This window comes from Salvelinus fontinalis, chromosome 3 (genome assembly GCF_029448725.1).
Source record: "Salvelinus fontinalis isolate EN_2023a chromosome 3, ASM2944872v1, whole genome shotgun sequence".
In the NCBI taxonomy this organism is placed as follows: Eukaryota; Metazoa; Chordata; class Actinopteri; order Salmoniformes; family Salmonidae; genus Salvelinus; species Salvelinus fontinalis.
In genome coordinates this window covers 16,136,756-16,157,392 of record NC_074667.1, presented here as the reverse complement: position 1 = coordinate 16,157,392, position 20,637 = coordinate 16,136,756, and the positions used below count along the sequence as shown (strand labels likewise).

Here is a 20,637-nt window from a genome sequence, read left to right as displayed (position 1 = left end):
GCTGTTGTCGATGTGTTCCTCGTTCGAGCCCAGGTAGGAGCGAGGAGAGGGATGGAAACTATACTGTTACTCTGGCATCCTATAGTGCCTATAAGAACATCCAATAGTCAAAGGTATATGAAATACAAATGATAGAGAGAAATAGTCCTATAATTCCTATAATAACTACAACCTAAAACTTCTTACGTGGGAATATTGAAGACTCATGTTAAAAGGAACCACCAGCATTCATATGTTCTCATGTTCTGAGCAAGGAACTTAAACGTTAGCTTTCTTACATGGCACATATTGCACTTTTACTTTCTTCTCCAAAACTTTGTTTTTGCATTATTTAAACCAAATTGAACATGTTTCATTATTTATTTGAGGCTAAATTGATTTTATTGATGTATTATATTAAGTTAAAATAAGTGTTCATTCAGTGTTGTTGTAATTGTCATTATTACAAATACATTTTTAAAAAATTATCCGATTAATCGGTATTGGCTTTTTTTGGTCCTCCAATAATCGGTATCGGTATTGAAAAATCATAATAGGTCGACCTCTAGTTCAAACGTTCTTAGATGACCAGCAGGGTCAAATAATAATAATCACAGTGGTTGTAGAGGATGCAACAGGTCAGCACCTCAAGAGTAAATGTCAGTTGACTTTTAATAGCCGATCATTAAGAGTATCTCTACCGCTCCTGCTGTCTCTAGAGAGTGTAAAACAGCAGGTCTGGGACAGGTAGCACGTCCGGTGAACAGGTCAGGGTTCCATAACCGCAGGCAGAACAGTTGAAACTGGAGCAGCAGCACGGCCAGGTGGACTGGGGACAGCAAGGAATCAGGTAATCCTGAGCCATGGTCCTAGGGCTCTACCGCCCTAGGATCTACCGCAGGGCACGAACCCAAGGGGAGCGCCAACCCGGACAGGAAGATCACGTCAGTGACTCAACCCACTCAAGTGACGCACCGCTCCTAGGGACGGCATGGAAGAGCACCAGTAAATCAGTGACTCAACCCCCGTAGTAGGATTAGAGGCAGAGAATCCCAGTGGAGAGAGGGGAACCGGCCAGGCAGAGACAGCAAGGGCGGTTCGTCGCTCCAGTGCCTTTCCATTCACCTTCACACCCCTGGGTCAGACTACACTCAACCATAGGATCTACTGAAGAGCTGAGTCTTCAATATAGACTTAAAGGTCGAGACCGTGTCTGCGTCTCTCACATGGATAGGCAGACCATTCCATAAAATGGAGCTCTATAGGAGAAATCCCTGCCTCCAGCTGTTTGCTTAGAATTTCTAGGGACAATAAGGAGGCCTGCGTCTTGTGACCGTAGCGTACGTGTAGGTATGTACGGCAGGACCAAATCGGAAAGATAGGTAGGAGCAAGCCCATGTAATGCTTTGTAGGTTAGCAGTAAAACCTTGAAATCAGCCTTAGCCTTAAAAGGAAGCCAGTGTAGAGAGGCTAGCACTGGAGTAATATGATTAAATGTTTTGGTTCTAGTCAAGATTCTAGCAGCCGTGTTTAGCACTAACTGAAGTTTATTTAGTGCTTTATCCAGGTAGCCGGAAAGTAGAGCATTGCAGTAGTCTAATCTAGAAGTGACAAAAGCATGGATACATGTTTCTGCATTATTTTTGGACATAAAGTTCCAGATTTTTGCAATGTTACGGAGATGGAAAAAAAGCTGTCCTTGAAACAGCCTTGATATGTTCGTTAAAAGAGAGATCAGGGTCTATAGAGTTACGCCGAGGTCCTTCACAGTTTTATTTGAGACAACTGTACAACCATCAAGATTAATTGTCAGATCCAACAGAAGATCTCTTTGTTCCTTGGGACCTACAACTATCATCTCTGTTTTGTCCGAGTTTAAAAGTAAAAAATATTCCGCCATCCACTTCCTTATGTCTGAAACACAGGCTTCCAGTGAGGGAAATTTTGGGGCTTCACCATGTTTCATCGAAATGTACAGCTGTGTACCGTCCGCATAGCAGTGAAAGTTAACATTATGTTTCCGAGTGACATCACCAAGAGGTAAGATATATAGTGAAAGCAATAGTGGTCCTAAAACGGAACCTCGAGGAACACCGGAATTTACAGTTGAGAGGAAAAACCTTCCACAGAGATAAACTGATGTCTTTCCGACAGATAAGATCTAAACCAGGCCAGAACTTGTTCGTGTAGACCAATTTGCGTTTCTAATCTCTCACCACAGAATGTGGTGATCGATGGTATCAAAAGTATCACTAAGGTCTAGGATCACGAGGACAGATGCAGAGCCTTGGTCTGACGCATTTAAAAGGTAATTTACCACCATCACGAGTGCAGTCTCAGTGCTATGATGGGATCTAAAACCAGACTGAAGAGTTTCATATACATTGTCTGTCTTCAGGAAGGCAGTGAGTTGCTGCGCAACAGCTTTTTAAAAATGTTTTGGGGAGGAATGGGAGATTCGATATAGGCCGATCGTTTTTTATATTTTCTGGGTCAAGGTTTGGCTTTTTCAAGAGAGGCTTTATTACTGCCACTTTTAGTGAGATTGGTACACATACGGTGGATAGGGAGCCGTTTATTATGTTCAACATAGGAGGGCCAAGCACAGGAAGCAGCTCTTTCAGTTGTTTAGTTGGAATATTGTCCAGTATGCAGCTTGAAGGTTTAGACCATGACTATTTTCATCAATGTGTCAAGAGATATAGTATTAAAAAACTTGAGTGTCCCCCTTGATCCTAGGTCCTGGCAGGGTTGTGCAAACTCAGGGCACGCACCTGCTCCCCATCGTAATCCACACCTGGACTTCATCATGACATTGATTACTTCACCTTTATTTAGCCCTCGGTAGCCTCAGTCTTCAGGCTGTATTGGTTTGTCTTAATGTTTCTTTTTATTGAATGCATTCTGTCGGGCTATATCAACGCCTGGTATGGCAACTGCACTGCCTGCAACCGCAAGGCTCTCCAGAGGGTGGTGTGGTCAGCCCAGCACATCACCAGGGGCAAACTACCCGCCCCCCAGGACACCTAGAGCACCCGATGTCACAGGAAGGCCAAAAAGATCATCAAGGACATCAACCACCCGAGCCACTGCCTGGCGAGGTCAGTACAGGTGCATAAAAGCTGAGATCGAGAGACTGAAAAACAGCTTCTATCTCAAGGCCATTACATTGTTAAACAGCCATCACTAGCACATTTAAGGCTGCTGCATATAGGCATAGACTAGAAATCAGTGGCCACTTTAATCTTGAAGCTAGGGGGCAGAATTTTTATGTTTGGAAAAATAACGTTCCCATTGTAAGCTGCCTATTTCTCAGGTCCAGATGCTAGAATATGCATATAATTGACAGAGTAGGATAGAAAACACTCTAAAGTTTCCAAAACTGTCAAAATATTGTCTGTGAGTATAACAGAATTAATTTTGCAGGAATCCAACCAGGAAATCTAACCAGGAAGTGACTCTTATTTGGAAAAATCACTGTTCCATTGACTGCCTTTCGTCCATTTAAAGGGATATCAACCAGATTCCTTTTCCCGTGGCTTCCTCAGGGTGTGAACAGTCTTTAGACATAGTTTCAAGCTTTTATTTTGAAAAATGAGCGAGATTTATCAAAACGCGTCAGTGGATACACGGATGTCCCTCCATTAGTTGATGCGCGCGACACTCGTTGCTCGACATTTTCTTTCTCTCCAGTATTGAATAGTTTACAGTCTGGTTGAAATATTATCGATTATTGATGTTAAAAACAACCTGAGGATTGATTATTAGAAACGTTTGACATGTTTCTACGAACTTTACGGATACTATTCGTCAAGCCTTGATGACCTGCCTAAGGCTGTGGAATACTGAACATAGCGCGCCAAACAAATTTAGTTTTTTTTATATAAAAATAATCTGTATCGAACAAAAGGAACATTTATTGTGTAACTGGGAGTCTCGTGAGTGCAAACATCTGAAGATCATCAAAGGTAAGCGATTCATTTTATTGCTTTTCTGGGTTTCGTGACCAATCTACATGGCTGCTAGGTGTTCCTAATGTTTTCCTTAGTGATTGATAAACCCACACAAACGCTTGGATTGCTTTCGCTGTAAAGCATATTTAAAAAATCTGACACGACAGGTGAATTAACAACAAGCTAAGCTGTGTTTTTCTATATTGCACTTGTGATTTCATGATTATAAATATTTTGTGCAAATTTTTTAGTATTTGGCGCTCTGCAATTCAACGGTTGTTGGTGAAAATGATCCCGCTAAAGGGATCTGTGCGTCAAGAATGGAATGGAACACTAGTCACTTTAATAATGGTTACATATCTGGCATTGCTCATCTCATATGTATATACTGTTTCTATACTATTCTACTGTATCTCATTCACTTAATAATGTTTACATATCTTGCATTACTCATCTCATATATATATATACTGTATTCTATACTATTCTACTGTATCTTAGTCCATTCCGCTCTGACATCGCTCGTCCATATGCATATAGTCTTAATTCATTCCTACATAGATTTGTGTGTATTGGGTATATGTTGTGTAATTTGTTAGATATTACTTGTTAGATATTACTGCACTGACGGAGCTAGAAACACAAGCATTTCGCTACACCCGCAATAACATCTGCTAATCACGTGTATGTGATCAACAACATTTGATTTGATTTTAATTCCCTGTTTAACGCACGCACACACACACACACACACACACACACACACACACACACACACACACACACACACACACACACACACACACACACACACACACAAGCAGCAGAGCAGTGATGAGGGATGGAAAACGAGAGCAAACCATCCAAGAGGGAGCGGGAGAGTAAGAGTGAGAGAGAGATGAGATGAGAGGGAAGGAGAGTGAAGATGATGGGGGAGGGGAGTGCAGTCTGCCAGAGCTGAAGGAGAAAAATCACATGGTACAGCAAACAAAGGAAGCCAGCTACAGTTAAGGGGCGAGACCAATGCTCAACAGCAGCAACAATAACAGCATCACTAACTCATCATTAGTGGGTAGAGGGTTAGAGGAGATGAGAAATAGGTACGACTCTCACTCACAATTAAAAGCTGATACGTTATCCAAACCTGACCTGACCATATGAAGTGATGAAAGTAACTTCAATTGTTCTTCATTATCATTATGTCATAGATAAAATAATAATAATAATTGATACAATAAAGTAGTAACAGTAGTATCTTTGAAGCCCATGTGGTGCTGTGGAGGTTCAATTTGGGATTATGAAATTAGGTAACACTTCATATTAAGTTGCCCTTATTATTATGGAACTAACACAGTAATAACTGTGTTAACAACATAATAGTTACATAAGTTTTACTATGCCATTTACATGGTAATAGGGTTGTTGCGGAATCAGGTATTACACAACTGGAACAAGAAATGTGTAACCACACATTCACTTGCTGAAGGTTACTCCACATGTGTACAGTGACTACCAGGGCCATGCACAGACCTTTCAGGTTTTTCAGAAAACCAGTCAGTATCTGGTGTGACCACCATTTGCTTTGTGCAGCGTGACACATCAATGGCTGTGCGAAGTTGCTGGATATTGGCGGGAACTGGAACACTTTGTCGTACAAGTCGATCCAGAGCATCCCAAACATGCTCAATGGGTGACAAGTCTGGTGAGTATGCAGGCCATGGAAGAACAGGGCCATTTTCACCTTCCAGGAATTTTGTACAAATCCTTGCGAAATGAGGCCGTGCATTATTGTGCTAAAAATTAGGTGATGGCAGCAGATTAATGACACGACAATCGTGTTCGTTGTCCATAGCTTATGCCTGCCCATACCATAACCCCACTGCCACCATGGGGCACTCTGTTCACAACATTGACATTAGCAAACCGTTCGCCCATACAACGCCAATACACGCTGTCTGCCATCTGCCCAGTACAGTTCACCGGACGTGCTACCTGTCCCAGACCTGCTGTTTTCAACTCTCTAGAGACAGCAGGAGCGGTAGAGATACTCTTAATGATCGGCTATGAAAAGCCAACTGACATTTACTCCTGAGGTGCTGACTTGTTGCACCCTCGACAACTACTATGATTATTATTATTTGACCATGCTGGTCATTTATGAACATTTGAACATCTTGGCCATGTTCTGTTATAATCTCCACCCGGCACAGCCAGAAGAGGACTGGCAACCTTTCATAGCCTAGATCCTCTCTAGGTTTCTTCCTAGGTTTTGGCCTTTCTAGGGAGTTTTTCCTAGCCACCGTGCTTCTACACCTGCATTGCTTGCTGTTTGGGGTTTTAGGCTGGGTTTCTGTACAGCACTTTGAGATATCAGCTGATGTAAGAAGGGCTATATGAATACATTTGATTTGATTTGGATGATAGCGGGGTGAACAGGCAGTGGCTCGGGTGGTTGTTGTCCTTGATGATCTTTATGGCCTTCCTGTGACATCGGGTGGTGTAGGTGTCCTGGAGGGCAGGTAGTTTGCCCCCGGTGATGCGTTGTACAGACCTCACTACCCTCTGGAGAGCCTTACGGTTGTGGGCGGAGCAGTTGCCGTACCAGGCGATGATACAGCCCGACAGGATGCTCTCGATTGTGCATCTGTCAAAGTTTGTGAGGGCTTTTGGTGACAAGCCAAATTTCTTCAGACTCCTGAGGTTGAAGAGGCGCTGCTGCGCCTTCTTCACCACGCTGTCTGTGTGGGTGGACCAATTCAGTTTGTCCGGGATGTGTACGCCGAGGAACTTAAAACTTACTACCCTCTCCACTACTGTCCCGTCGATGTGGATAGGGGGCTGCTCCCTCTGCTGTTTCCTGAAGTCCACTATCATCTGCTTTGCTTTGTTGACGTTGAGTGTGAGGTTATTTTCCTGACACCACACTCCGAGGGCCCTCACCTCCTCCCTGTAGGCCGTCTCGTCGTTGTTGGTAATCAAGCCTACCACTGTAGTGTCGTCTGCAAACTTGATGATTGAGTTGGAGGCGTACATGGCCACGCAGTCGTGGGTGAACAGGGAGTACAGGAGAGAGCTCAGAACGCACCCTTTTGGGGCCCCAGTGTTGAGGATCAGCGGGGTGGAGATGTTGTTACCTACCCTCACCACCTGGGGGCGGCCCGTCAGGAAGTCCAGTACCCAGTTGCACAGGGCGGGGCTTGAGGTCTCGAGCTTGATGACGAGTTTGGAGGGTACTATGGTATTAAATGCTGAGCTGTAGTCGATGAACAGCATTCTCACATAGGTATTCCTCTTGTCCAGATGGGTTAGGGCAGTGTGCAGTGTGGTTGCGATTGCGTCGTCTGTGGACCTATTGGGGCGGTAAGCAAATTGGAGTGGGTCTAGGGTGTCAGGTAGGGTGGAGGTGATATGGTCCTTGTCTAGTCTCTCAAAGCACTTCATGATGATGGGAGTGAGTGCTACGGGGCGGTAGTCGTTTAGCTCAGTTACCATAGCTTTCTTGGGAACAGGAACATTGGTGGCTCTCTTGAAGCATGTGGGAACAGACTGGGAGACTGGGATAAGGATTGATTGAATATATCCGTAAACACACCAGCCAGCTGGTCTGCGCATGCTCTGAGGACGCGGCTGGGGATGCCGTCTGGGCCTGCAGCCTTGCGAGGGTTAGCACGTTTAAATATTTTACTCACGTCGGCTGCAGTGAAGGAGAGTCCGCAGGTTTTGGTAGCGGGCCGTGTCAGTGGCACTGTATTGTCCTCAAAGCGAGCAAATAAGTTGTTTAGTCTGTCTGGGATCAAGACATCCTGGTCTGTGTCGGGGCTGGTCCGTGATTGACTGTAGACCCTGCCACATACCTCTCGTGTCTGAGCCTTTGAATTGCGACTCCACTTTGTATCTGTACTGACGCTTAGCTTGTTTGATTGCCTTGCGGAGGGAATAGCTACACTGTTTGTATTCGGGCATGTTTCCGGTCACCTTGCCCTGATTAAAAGCAGTGGTTCGCACTTTCAGTTTTGCGCGAATGCTGCCATCAATCCACGGTTTCTGGTTTGGGAATGTTTTAATAGTTGCTGTGGGTACGACATCGCCGATGCACTTGCTAATAAACTCGTTCACCGAATCAGCGTATTCGGCAATGTTGTTGTTTGATGCAATGCCACGTGATCGAAGCAATCTTGAAGCATGGAATCAGATTGGACCAATGTTGAACAGACCTAAGCGCGGGAGCTTCCCGTTTTAGTCTCTGTCTATAGGCTGGGAGCAACAAAATAGAGTCGTGGTCAGCTTTTCCGAAAGGAGTGCGAGGGAGGGCCTTATATGCGTTGCGGAAGTTAGAATAACAATGATCCAGAGTTTTCCCCAGCCCTGGTTGCAAAATCGATATGCTGATAGAATTTAGGGAGTCTTGTTTTCAGATTAGCCTTGTTAAAATCCCCAGCTACAATGAATGCAGCCTCAGGATATGTGGTTTCCAGTTTACATAGAGTCAAATGAAGTTTGTTCAGGGCCATTGATGTGTGGGGGGGAATATACAAGACTATGATTATAATCGAAGAGAATTCTCTTAGATAATTCGGTAGATAATGCGGTCGACATTTGAATATGAGGAATTCTAAGTCAGGTGAACAGAAGGACTTGAGTTCCTGTATATTGTTATGATCACACCACGTCCCGTTAATCATAAGGCATACCCCCATGCCCTTCTTCTTACCAGAAAGATGCTTGTTTCTGTCGGCGCGATGCGTGAAGAAACCAGCTGGCTGTACCGACTCCGATAGCGTGTCTCGAGTGAGCCATGTTTCCGTGAAGCAAAGAACGTTACAGTCTCTTATGTCTCTCTGGAATGCTACCCTTGCTCGGATTTCATCTACCTTGTTGTCAAGAGACTGGACATTGACGAGTAGTATGCTTGGGAGCGGTGAATGATGTGCCCGTCTCCGAAGACTGACCAGGAGACCGCTTCTTCTGCCCCTTTTACGGCGTCGTTGTTTTGGTTCTCCGGCTGGGATCCGATCCATTGTCCTGGGTGGAAAAACAGAGGATCCGCTTCGGGAAAGTCGTATTCCTGGTCGAAATAATGGTGAGTTGACGTTGCTCTTATATCCAATAGCTTCTCCCGACTGTATGTAATAAAACCTAAGATTACCTGGGGTACCAATGTAAGAAATGACACGTAAAAAAACAAAATACTGCATAGTTTCCTAGGAACGCGAAGTGAGGCGGCCATCTCTGTCGGCACCGGAAGTAGTGCAGCATGCCAATTGCACGCTCCCTCAAAACTTGAGACATCTCTGGCATTTTTTTGTGTGACAAAACTGCACAATTTCGATTGGCCTTTTATTGTCCACAGCACAAGGTGCACCTGTGCAATGATCTTGCTGTTTAATCAGTGTAACGATCTGCTCTGAGAGTCAGGATCAAGTTCAGGGAGTGAGTGTTTTAATAAATAAACGTAACATAATACAAAACAAGAAAACACAAACAGACATGACACAGAAACAGAAACAATGACACCTGGGGCAGGAACCAAAGGGAGTGACATATATAGGGAAGGTAATCAGGAAAGTGATAGAGTCCAGGTGAGCGTAATGATGGTGACAGGTGTGCGTCATAAGGAGCAGCCTGGTGACCTAGAGGCCGGAGAGGGAGCACACGTGACAATCAGCTTCTTGATATGCCACATCTGTCAGGTGGAAGGATTATCTTGGCAAAGGAGAAATGCTCACTAACAGGGATGTAAACAAATGTGGGCACAAAATTGGAGAGAAATAAGCTTTGTGCATATGGAACATTTCTTTGATCTTTTATTTCAGGTCATAAAACATGGGACCAACACTTTACATGTTGTGTTTATATTTTTTATCAGCGTACATATTGCAGCTTTAAAGTGCCTCCTAAAGACATGATTGTCATTGGGAAAAGAGGGTAGGCTATCAACTATCATTTTTTTTATGATGTGATTTATCTTAATATAGCCTAATATTCATAATCTTCTAACTCATGATATATGGCTAGCTGGCCAAAAAAAGTGAGTGCGATTGGGGGGTGACCTGGGGAGCTCTGAGGTACCAGAACGTGTGAAAAAAAACTTCCACCTTTATTAAAAAATATTACATGCAAATCATCGCATTTGCTTAGTGGTATAAAGCAGTAGAGTAATGTTAGAGCGGTTTACAGAAGTTACACACAAGGGGATTTTTTTTTGTATACTAGGGTCTGGTAAAAATGTAGTGGGAATACAGTATACCCCTTATTCTGTAAACATATTTCATACAATTCTATGTCATTTTACATTGAATAGAGACTTTGGCTGAATCTTTTTAATACTGCACAATTTTTATTTCACCTTTATTTTAAATGATCAAAATGACAGGCTGATTAACAAACTTAAAAACAACCTTGTCTTGAATCGATCAATAGCCTAGGCCTAGGTGTGTGGAAACACCCATCTGGTTCAAAATGAGGAAATTATAGTCCTTAAAAAACTTTCCCGTTTCTCTGGAATAAAATTCCTATCTCTCTTGTTTTACTTTATAAAACAACGTTCGCTCAATATACCTATTTGGAAGTTCAATATTCTGAAAGGCCGGTTTTGTCTTCATGCTATTCAGTGACAGATTTGCCGTGTGTTCCCGACTGTAGTCTATGCCTTGTTATTGGGCTACACACAATCCACTGCTAAGCTATTTAAAAAAAGAAGAAGCTATTGATCCTCTGTGGCGAAATTATAGGCCAACTCGTGGTGTAGTAGGCTATTCTAAGTTATTACATTTCTTTCTGAACAGACAGCAGTAACTCTATAACTTTGGTACATTTATTTCAATGTATCAGGGATACTGTACTCTAGCACCTTCCTGCGGCTATGATTATACAAGCAAATAAATGAAGTGCTGCTGCATGCAGAGAAACACTCTTTTCATGCCACTTCTTAACAGCTACAACCAGAAGTGACTTTTTGTATCAGGTTAGGAGAACTTATGCAGGAGTTTAGGAGAATGAACGTAGCAGGTTTGTAACGGTTTTCTTCCAGGGGTGAAGGAGAGGACCAAAATGCAGCGCGGCTAGTGTTAAACATGTTTAATACAAACACAAGTGAAACACTACAAACAACCTACAAAATAACAAATGTGCAAAACCGATACAGACCTATCTGGTGCAGAACACAAACACAGAGACAGGTAACAATCACCCACAAACAAACAGTGAGAACACCCTACCTTAATATGACTCTCAATTAGAGGAAAACGCAAAACACCTGCCTCTAATCAAGAGCCATACCAGGCAACCCAAAACCAACATAGAAACGGAAAACATAGACTGCCCACCCAAAACTCACGCCCTGACCATCACACACATAAAAAACACCAGAAAACAGGTCAGGAACGTGACAGAACCCCCCCCTCAAGGTGCGAACGCCGGGCGCACCAGCACAAAGTCCAGGGGAGGGTCTGGGTGGGCATCTGACCACGGTGGTGGCTCAGGCTCCGGACGCTGTCCCCACACCACCATAGTCACTCCCCGCTTCTGTATCCCCCTCCCAATGACCACCCTCCAACTAAAACCACCTAAATGAAGGGGCAGCACCGGGATAAGGGGCAGCACCGGGATAAGGGGCAGCACCGGGATAAGGGGCAGCACCGGGATAAGGGGCAGGTCCTGGCTGAGGGACTCTGGCAGGTCCGGGCTGAGGGACTCTGGCAGGTCCGGGCTGAGTGGCAGCTCCGGACTGAGTGGCAGCTCATGACTGAGTGGCAGCTCATGACTGAGTGGCAGCTCATGACTGTAGGGCAGCTCATGACTGTAGGGCAGCTCATGACTGTAGGGCAGCTCATGACTGTAAGGCAGCTCATGACTGTAGGGCAGCTCATGACTGTAGGGCAGCTCATGACTGTAGGGCAGCTCATGACCGGAGGGCAACTCTGGCAGCTCCTGACTGGCTGGCGTCTCTGGCAGCTCCTGACTGGCTGGCGTCTCTGGCAGCTCCTGACTGGCTGGCGGCTCTGGCAGCTCCTGACTGGCTGGCGGCTCTGGCAGCTCCTGACTGGCTGGCGGCTCTGGCAGCTCCTGACTGGCTGGCGGCTCTGGCTGCTCCTGACTGGCTGGCGGCTCTGGCGGCTCCTGACTGACGGACGGCACTAGCGGCTCCTGACTGACGGACGGCTCTAATGGCTCGGGACAGACGAGCGGCTCTAATGGCTCGTGGCAGACGGATGGCTCAGAAGGCGCTGGGCAGACAGATGGCTCAGAAGGCGCTGGGCAGACAGATGGCTCAGACGGCGCTGGGCAGACAGATGGCTCAGACGGCGCTGGGCAGACAGATGGCTCAGACGGCGCTGGGCAGACAGATGGCTCAGACGGCGCTGGGCAGACAGATGGCTCAGACGGCGCTGGGCAGACAGATGGCTCAGACGGAGCTGGACAGACAGGCAGTGCAGAAGGCGTTGGGCAGACGGCCGACTCTGCCCTGCTGAGGCGCACAGTAGGCCTGGTGCGTGGTGCCGGAACTGGAGGTACCGGGATGACGGCACGCACTTCAAGGCTAGTGCGGGGAGCAGGGACAGGGCACACTGACCTCTCGAAGCGCACTATAGGCCTGGTGCGTGGTACCGGAACTGGAGGTACCGGGCTGAGGGCACGCACCTCAGGGCGAGTGCGGGGAGAAGGAACAGTGCGTACAGGGCTCTGGAGACGCACAGATGGCTTAGTGCGTGGTGCCGGAACTGGAGGTACCGGGCTGAGGGCACGCACCTCAGGGCGAGGAGGAACAGGGCTCTGGAGATGCACTGGAAGCCTGGTGCGTGGTGTAGGCACTGGTGGTACTGGGCTGGGACGGGAAGGTGGCGCCGGATATACCGGACCGTGAAGGAGGACACGCGCTCTTGAGCACCGAGCCTCTCCAACCCTACCAGGTTGAATGGTCCCCGTAGCCCTGCCAGGGCGGCGAGGTGGAAAAACCCGCACTGGGCTAGGCAAGCGAACCGGGGACACCACCTGTAAGGCTGGTGCCATGTACGCCGGCCCGAGGAGACGTACTGGAGGCCAGATACGTTGGGCTGGCTTCATGACATCCGGCTCGATGCCCAACCTAGCCCTCCCAGTGCGGCAAGGTGGAATAGCCCGCACTGGGCTAAGCACGCGTACAGGAGACACCGTGCGCTCTTCCGCATAACACGGTGTCTGCCCGTACTCCCGCTCTCCACGGTAATCACACACCTCAGGGCGAGTACCGTGTATGCTACGCCAAACCAACATCTCTCTCTCTTCGCTCTCCCCCAATATCACCAACAACTCATCAAATGTCTCATAATCTCCCATCCTTTCACTTTCCTCCAATCTGTCCAATAACTCCTCCACATTCTCCGACTCGTACCTCAATTTATCCCACTGCTCCTTCTGGTAAGCACGGGGAACTGGCTCAAATCTCCCACTTGACCCAGCCATACTCCCCGTGTGCCCCCCCCAAGAAATTTTTGGGGGAGCCTCTCGGGCTTCCAGCCACTCTGCCTTGCTAGCTCCCGCTGCTGCTGCCGCCGTTACCTGTTGCCACGCTGCTTGATCTGGGTTTGGTGGGTGATTCTGTAACGGTTTTCTTCCAGGGGTGAAGGAGAGGACCAAAATGCAGCGCGGCTAGTGTTAAACATGTTTAATACAAACACAAGTGAAACACTACAAACAACCTACAAAATAACAAATGTGCAAAACCGATACAGACCTATCTGGTGCAGAACACAAACACAGAGACAGGTAACAATCACCCACAAACAAACAGTGAGAACACCCTACCTTAATATGACTCTCAATTAGAGGAAAACGCAAAACACCTGCCTCTAATCAAGAGCCATACCAGGCAACCCAAAACCAACATAGAAACGGAAAACATAGACTGCCCACCCAAAACTCACGCCCTGACCATCACACACATAAAAAACACCAGAAAACAGGTCAGGAACGTGACAAGGTTAGGGTAATTAGGTTAAGGTTGGGAAAGGGTTAAATGCACTCCTAACCTGCTATGAAAATCACTTCCGGTAGTAGCTGTATCGAAGTGGCATGAAAATAGTTTGCAGGTAGGCTATCAGCCAACCAGACCGAATATTGATGATGATGTAAATCAAGTGTTATCAACTTTTAATCAAATGGTATGCTGCTGTGGCAGTACTGTTGAAATTTAAACTAGGTAACTTGCTACACACACTCGACCGGTGAACGCATCTCGCCATGCATGTTTGGATACCGGGCGCAAACAGGGCAGACTGGAAAAAAGGCACAACCTGGTGCATATGAGGAGGAGACGTTTTCAGTTTGAACTTTCTTTAATACGTTTGACTAAGACTCATATTCAGACCATTCAAATTCAATTTCCCATATCAGACTCTACGCAATAATTATTTTAGTTAGTAAAACGTACTAACACAGGGTGGTGGTAAAGCTAGCTAGCTAGCGTTTTTCCATCACTCACTAATGTAAGCTAGCTAAGTGCTGGCACAATATAGGATGTCCAATAAAAAAAAAAACATATTTTGACCAATTGGTAGAAATTGTGTAGGAAAAAAATGGTCCAAATCTCATGTCTCTATCATAATCCGTTCAAAAGATATTGGAGTTTTTACCCTGGTAGGATGGTCAAAATTAAGGCGACTAAATCAATGGAGGCCAGAGAGAAAAATCTGGAAATAGCATCGCATCAGCTGGGCTGGATGCTGTGCAAGAATTAAGGATACCTAACAGACTTACGATTGAACTCGTAATTTTTCTTCTCAAATCCGATGGATATAACACAATATAGAGGTAGTATAGATATCGATTTTGAGATATGACGTAGTATTTTCATATTAATGCGAAGTTCCTGTTGTTTTTCGAAGACTTTCACAAACACACGTGTATCTCTGTGAAATTTCAATGGAGCGTACCACAAGCCTTCTATAGTCAACGGCTTTTACATTTAATTCTGCTTGGATCATGCTAATTTTGCTATTTGCGACCCGCGGAAACAATTTGGAAGACGATGACCACAAAATCTTAAACGTAAATCTCAAAAGTTTAGGTGAGAAAGCTGCAGAGCTCTGTCAACAGAGCTCGGTCCTTATTATTGTATTAGGTATTAGTGTCACGACTTCCGCCGAAGTCGGTCCCTCTACTTGTTCGGGCGGTGTTCGGCGGTCGACTTCACTGACTTTCTAGCCATCGCTGATCCATTTTCCATTGGTTTTGTCTTGTCTTCCATCACACCTGGTTCCAATCCCATCAATTCATGTTGTGTATTTCCCCTCACGTCCTTGTCGGTGATTGTTTGTTGTATGTATTGGTGTAAGTTATGTTCTGGTGTGCGACGGGTTTTGCACCCTCTTATTTTATTTTGTATATTTTGGTTTTCTGAGTTATTGTATATTCATTAAACTGCTCCGTTTATACCAAGTTCACTCTCCTGCGTCTGAATTCACTGCCACCAGCACGCACCCATTACAATTAGGTTACGAAATCAGACTTCTTGCTTATCATGTTAATGATATGTTAGAGAAAGACCCCACTGATCGATTCAGAATATAAAGAATCATATTTGTCTTGGTAAAATGTATTTTATAACATAAGGAAGTGGAATTGCATCACGAAAGCACATTTTCATCCACTCTGGGCAGAGTGGGTGGACAGCCTATACCCCTCAAACTCAAATCTGGACGTCGAAGCCAGTTCCACTGCTTTATATCATTGTTCCCCTCTAATCAGGCACTGATTTAGATCTGGGACACCAGGTGGGTGTAATTAATTATCAGGTAAAACAGAAAACCAGCAGGCTCCGGACCTCGTATGGGTAGGAGTTGAATACCCCTGCCCTATACCATGTCAACATGTTATCCAACATTATAAAATCATCATAAAACTTGTGAACATTTAGTTAACAATACTATTTCACTATTTTGAGATTTACATTGTACTTTTACACATTACAAACCTTTATAATAGTGATGGGGAAACAAAGCTTCCTGAGGTTTTGTCTGCAGAGAGTGTAAGAGATTAGTGTGACAACTCTTCCCGTTGAACTGTCATTTATAAAAATCATTAAAAAACCTCACAAAACATTTAGTTTGCTTTTATGTTTACTATCTAGTGATTGAAATTGTACGTTTGCACTTTCAAAAGAAAAATATATAAATTTAGAAGCCAGAAGAACGCTGGGCTGTCACCAGGAGGTGACAAATGTATGTATTTGTGTAAAAAATAGGGACCACAATGGAAATAAGTCCCTAACTTCACTGTGCAATCTGTTTCTTTTTAAAATCTTTATGTATATATGTATTTTTTTAACTTATGTCATACCCTGAGCCGGTTCCTCCGGCAACGCTCTACGGTCCGGAGCCTCCGGCAACAATCCACAGTCCGATTCCACGGAAGCGGAGGGATCAGCAAGCGGAGCGGGGTCTACGCCCCGAACCGGAGGCTAGATGCCCACCCGGACCTTCCCTCATAGAGTCAGGTTTTGCGGCCGGCGTCCGCACCTTTGGGGGGGTTCCGCAACTAACTGATTCCGCAACAACCCTATTACCAAAGTAAAACCTATGTAACTACTATGTTGTTAACACAGTTATTCCCACTGAATGTAGCGATTGATTATGATGTTCATGATAGAGCAGCATTTGGGCTAGTTGTAAAATCGTGTATTTGTTGCCACGATCAGTGGCATTTTTTAAATAGCCTTTTGGCACATAAACTATGGGAGAAGGAATAACAGCCAAATGGTTGTGGTGGTATCTTGATTCCAATAAACTGTGCAAAACTGCGTTGTAGATGACAGCAATACATGGTAATGAGCTAGATGAGTGAATTCGCATGGATTTGACATCTTGAAACAACCTTCTTTATACTATTTGGGGAGGAATATTCTCCAAAGATGTGCCATCTTTCCAAAACTGGCAGCAGCCTATGGTTTGTGCACATGCAAAGAATTTGATCAAAGTGGAACACAAAGCAGACAAAATATCAAACATACTAACATGGCCCTCTAAAAAACAGAGGTAGAGACTACTTTGAAGACAAAGACTAGTAACATACTGCAGTTTTAGACTGTATTTATATAGGGGGAAAAAACTGTATATCTAGCTGAAATGTATTTTATAGTGTTCAGCTCTTGAGATTTCCAGTTTGTTTGATGGGGAAATAAACTGTACATCTAGCTTACATTTATTTTAAGGTATTCAGCGCTTGAGATTTCCAGTTTGGTTGGTGAACACATCATCCTCAAATAGACAGCGGGAAATAAACATCTTACAGTTACTGTACTGTGGCTATATAGGCCAAGTGTTTAAATATTACACAACTCATTGCAGTATCACTGGATTCCCAACAACCCAGTTTTCAGTCTAATCTTACCAAACTAACATGAAACCCTTGCTATATCATAACCTAACTGGCTGATTTCCAAACTGCCTGACATGCATTCAAGAAGTCAACATATTAGATCCAATCCAGAGCAGCTATCAAGTACCATATAATTCTACTGACCAGAAAGTGTTAAAATGATATTGCAAGCATAAAAGCTTCATCAGTGGATATTACATCACATGACTGAAATGATTGAGTCAAGCGCTATGCCATTAATGCAGGTTACATAACTCCCAGGTCGACTTTATTCTTGTCTTTTATTCGATGTGTGCACTCAGGGCATCAGTGACATTCACTGATCAATTACTGCAAGAACAGTACCAGGGAGAACCAAAAAATCTGCATGACTGGAGCTGTACAAGATTGTGTGAATTTAGTGTGAATGTGAGTGAAGTGAATTTAGCTTGCTGAACTTAGTAACCATCCAAGTCCTATCCTTTCCCTCAGCTATTTTGTCTCCCTCTTGATTTGATTTGGCCAGGTGGCAGGTTTCAGGTTAATGTCAGTAAAAGCCCCCTCTGAATCTTGACAGTGTCAAGTCATCTCTCATCAAACAGCCAATGGCAATTTATAATTAAGCAAACACTGGTCAATCAATTATCTTTACTTGGAACGAGATGGCGGTGTCATCTAGGCATACAGCTGAACAAATAGACTTATTGTTAGCAGTACAGTATCCTCAAGATAAACACTGAAATATATAAATATGATTAAGAATACATGCATACTCTGAGCATACAATTTAAATAATGATGTGTGTGTGTGGGGGGGGGGGGGGGGGGGGCAGAGAGAGAGAGGAAGCATACTAGAGAGTCCATTGTAGGATATCAATGGTGATTGAGAACATATCCGTAAATTGTTTATTTGCATTCATAATTACCTATAGTCTGGCCAATGGACATGAATTCTATAATCAATTGTGACATTTCTATAGCCTTCTAAGGGAGCCTAATGAGAGGGCTTAATGTTTGTTTTAAAAGGGTGATTGATTATCAGTCTGCTAAATTCACTTGGCTATAACAGCAGCTTTATCTAGCCTGGTAGCCAGATGTGTTTCTGCTTTAGCCAACTCCTTTGTCGTTGTCATGCCTAACAAAGGAGAAACAGATTTAACCACCAGGCTAAAGTTCAGCCATGACACAATAATCTCAGGTACGCATGTGATGTCACAGAAAAGGATCGGGTGAGGATTATGCTAAATGATGGACTCTGACAATAGAAATGGTCTATTCATTCATACATAATAAAAATAATATCAATGAGGATTAATTCAATTGATTTAAAGGCAGCAGGACTGACATAAATAATCAAAAGCCCATCTATTCAGTTACTCTTTGTTTTGATTTTCCCATTTTTGTATTTGTTGTACTCATCATACTGTCCACACTCACCAGCCATGCTTTGTCAAACACCTATAAAGAACTATCTTTGTGTGTATGTATCATCCTGAGATCGTTACATTACAAGAAATTGGAAAGGCTTTCACTGCAAACAGCTTATTCAAAACACAGCACAAACTCATACAACTCTATATGCCACCAGTGCCCTCTGTACTAGCATACAACTCCCTGCTATTACAATAAATTATGGAGGAAGCTATATTTGGAATCATGTAACAATTCTGGATTCTTTGTTCTGTCCAAATGAAAACAAAGCACAGGAGGTTTTTTTCTGTGTGGAAGGACCTATTTTATTTGCATATTGTTGATATGCTGTTATTGACAAAATACCTTATGACAATAACAGTGTTTTAGATAACTGGGAACACTATGAAAGGTCTAATGTTTTTGTAGCCTGTGCTTCAACTCATTGTGCATATCATATATGAATTTTGACTGTTGTGTTTAGCATTGACCCACGTAACCTTGATTTTAATACTAGTCATTTTTAAATCAGCTCCAAATATGGGAAACCATATGTTTGCTAGGTTACATTAAATTAAACAGTAATACCGAATTGGAATTTGCTACATGTGCTGTGGCGCAAGGATTCTCCTCTCCAATGCAAGTAAAACACACAATCAGTCTCTTTGTATGTAATTTGTCATTGCAACCCATATACTAGGCTACCACTAGTGGATGAATATGCGACTAGAAAGGTTATAAAATTCTCATTGCGAAATTAACCTTAATGATCGTGAAGGCAGCTGTGTTCATAAACAATAAATTCGACGGACAACAGCGTTCAATGTTTTCTCCAACATGCATTCAAGTGAATATGTGTAGATGAGTTAAACATGTAGATCTAGGTCAATCTATAGATGTTTTGAGATGAGGTGATACATAGGCTAATGCCACTAAAATCTCAATAAATAAAATGGTAGAGCTGCCTGACTTGTTTATGTGGTTTATTTATTTGGATAATTTAATTGTTATAGAACTGTTAACAGTTCGGATAAGCTATTCATAAACGATACCCAGAAAAACATTCAAACGCACGATTCTATTTTATTTCCACCTGCGCTGTAAAGAAGCGCAATACAGTGCTGTGCGATTTTGCCCAGTCCGTTTCGGTAAGGATGCTGTATAGAATAAATCAATTGCATCCCTGTTCGTGCATCTGACCTACCTCAACGATGAACGTCTTCTCTTCACCACAGACCGAGACAACCCAGAATAAAATATGAAAGTAGCAGGTTTTCCAGCAAAAACCAGGGAGCCCCGCTTTCCTCCTCTTCACTCCAAGCCCCGCCATGACTGTCCCCAAATTCCCCCCTCAGTCCGCGTTTGAGTTCCAGTCTTATGTCCTGTGTCCGTGCTTTATTCCCAGGAAGAATGATTACCTATATTTCTCTGGTTGAATTTCAACGCATACCAACCACTATTCTCGGGCTCTCATTGCGCAGACTCTGTTCTTAAAGCGTCACACAAAACGGAAGGTATTTATGCCTGCACTCCAATGCTTAACTGTAAACCGGGAGGTGCCAGAGCGCGAGAGGGGGGTGACCTGGGGGACTCTGAGGTACCGAAACGGATTTAAAAAATAAAATAATAAAGCTGTGCATGCATATCATCGCATTTGCTTGCGGGGATAGAGCATTGGAGTAGAAGTGCTTCCAGAAGTTGCACAAATGGGAGATACAAAAAAAATAACTTGGGTCCAGGAAGAATCTGGCCTTTTATAAACACATTTCAAACAATTCTACATCATTTTATATGACTGGCTGAGGGAAAGAATTCACAGAATATTTTTTTAAACAGCACAAATGATCGAAATGACAGTCTACATTGACACTGACAAACTGAGAATCCGAGATCAATTAAAACGACCTCGTCTTGAATCCAACAATGTCCAACAATGTTCCACTGGATGTCATAAGGTGAATGCA

The 20,637-nt window shown here is 44.0% G+C and overlaps 1 protein-coding gene across 2 annotated transcripts in view; it reads right to left on the bottom strand.

The window, feature by feature from the left end:
• The window catches only part of mmp24 (matrix metallopeptidase 24), a 98,696-nt gene extending 78,525 nt beyond the window's left edge, over positions 1 to 20,171 (bottom strand). Inside the window, exon 1 of one of the 2 annotated variants that reach the window (XM_055907661.1) lies at positions 19,878 to 20,171. In XM_055907661.1, the coding sequence (XP_055763636.1) occupies positions 19,878 to 20,003 (126 nt within the window). In that variant the 5' untranslated portion in view covers positions 20,004 to 20,171. The remainder of the gene's footprint in view (positions 1 to 19,877) is intronic. The other variant, XM_055907653.1, reaches the window with a different exon arrangement.
• Positions 20,172 to 20,637: the final 466 nt, after the last annotated feature.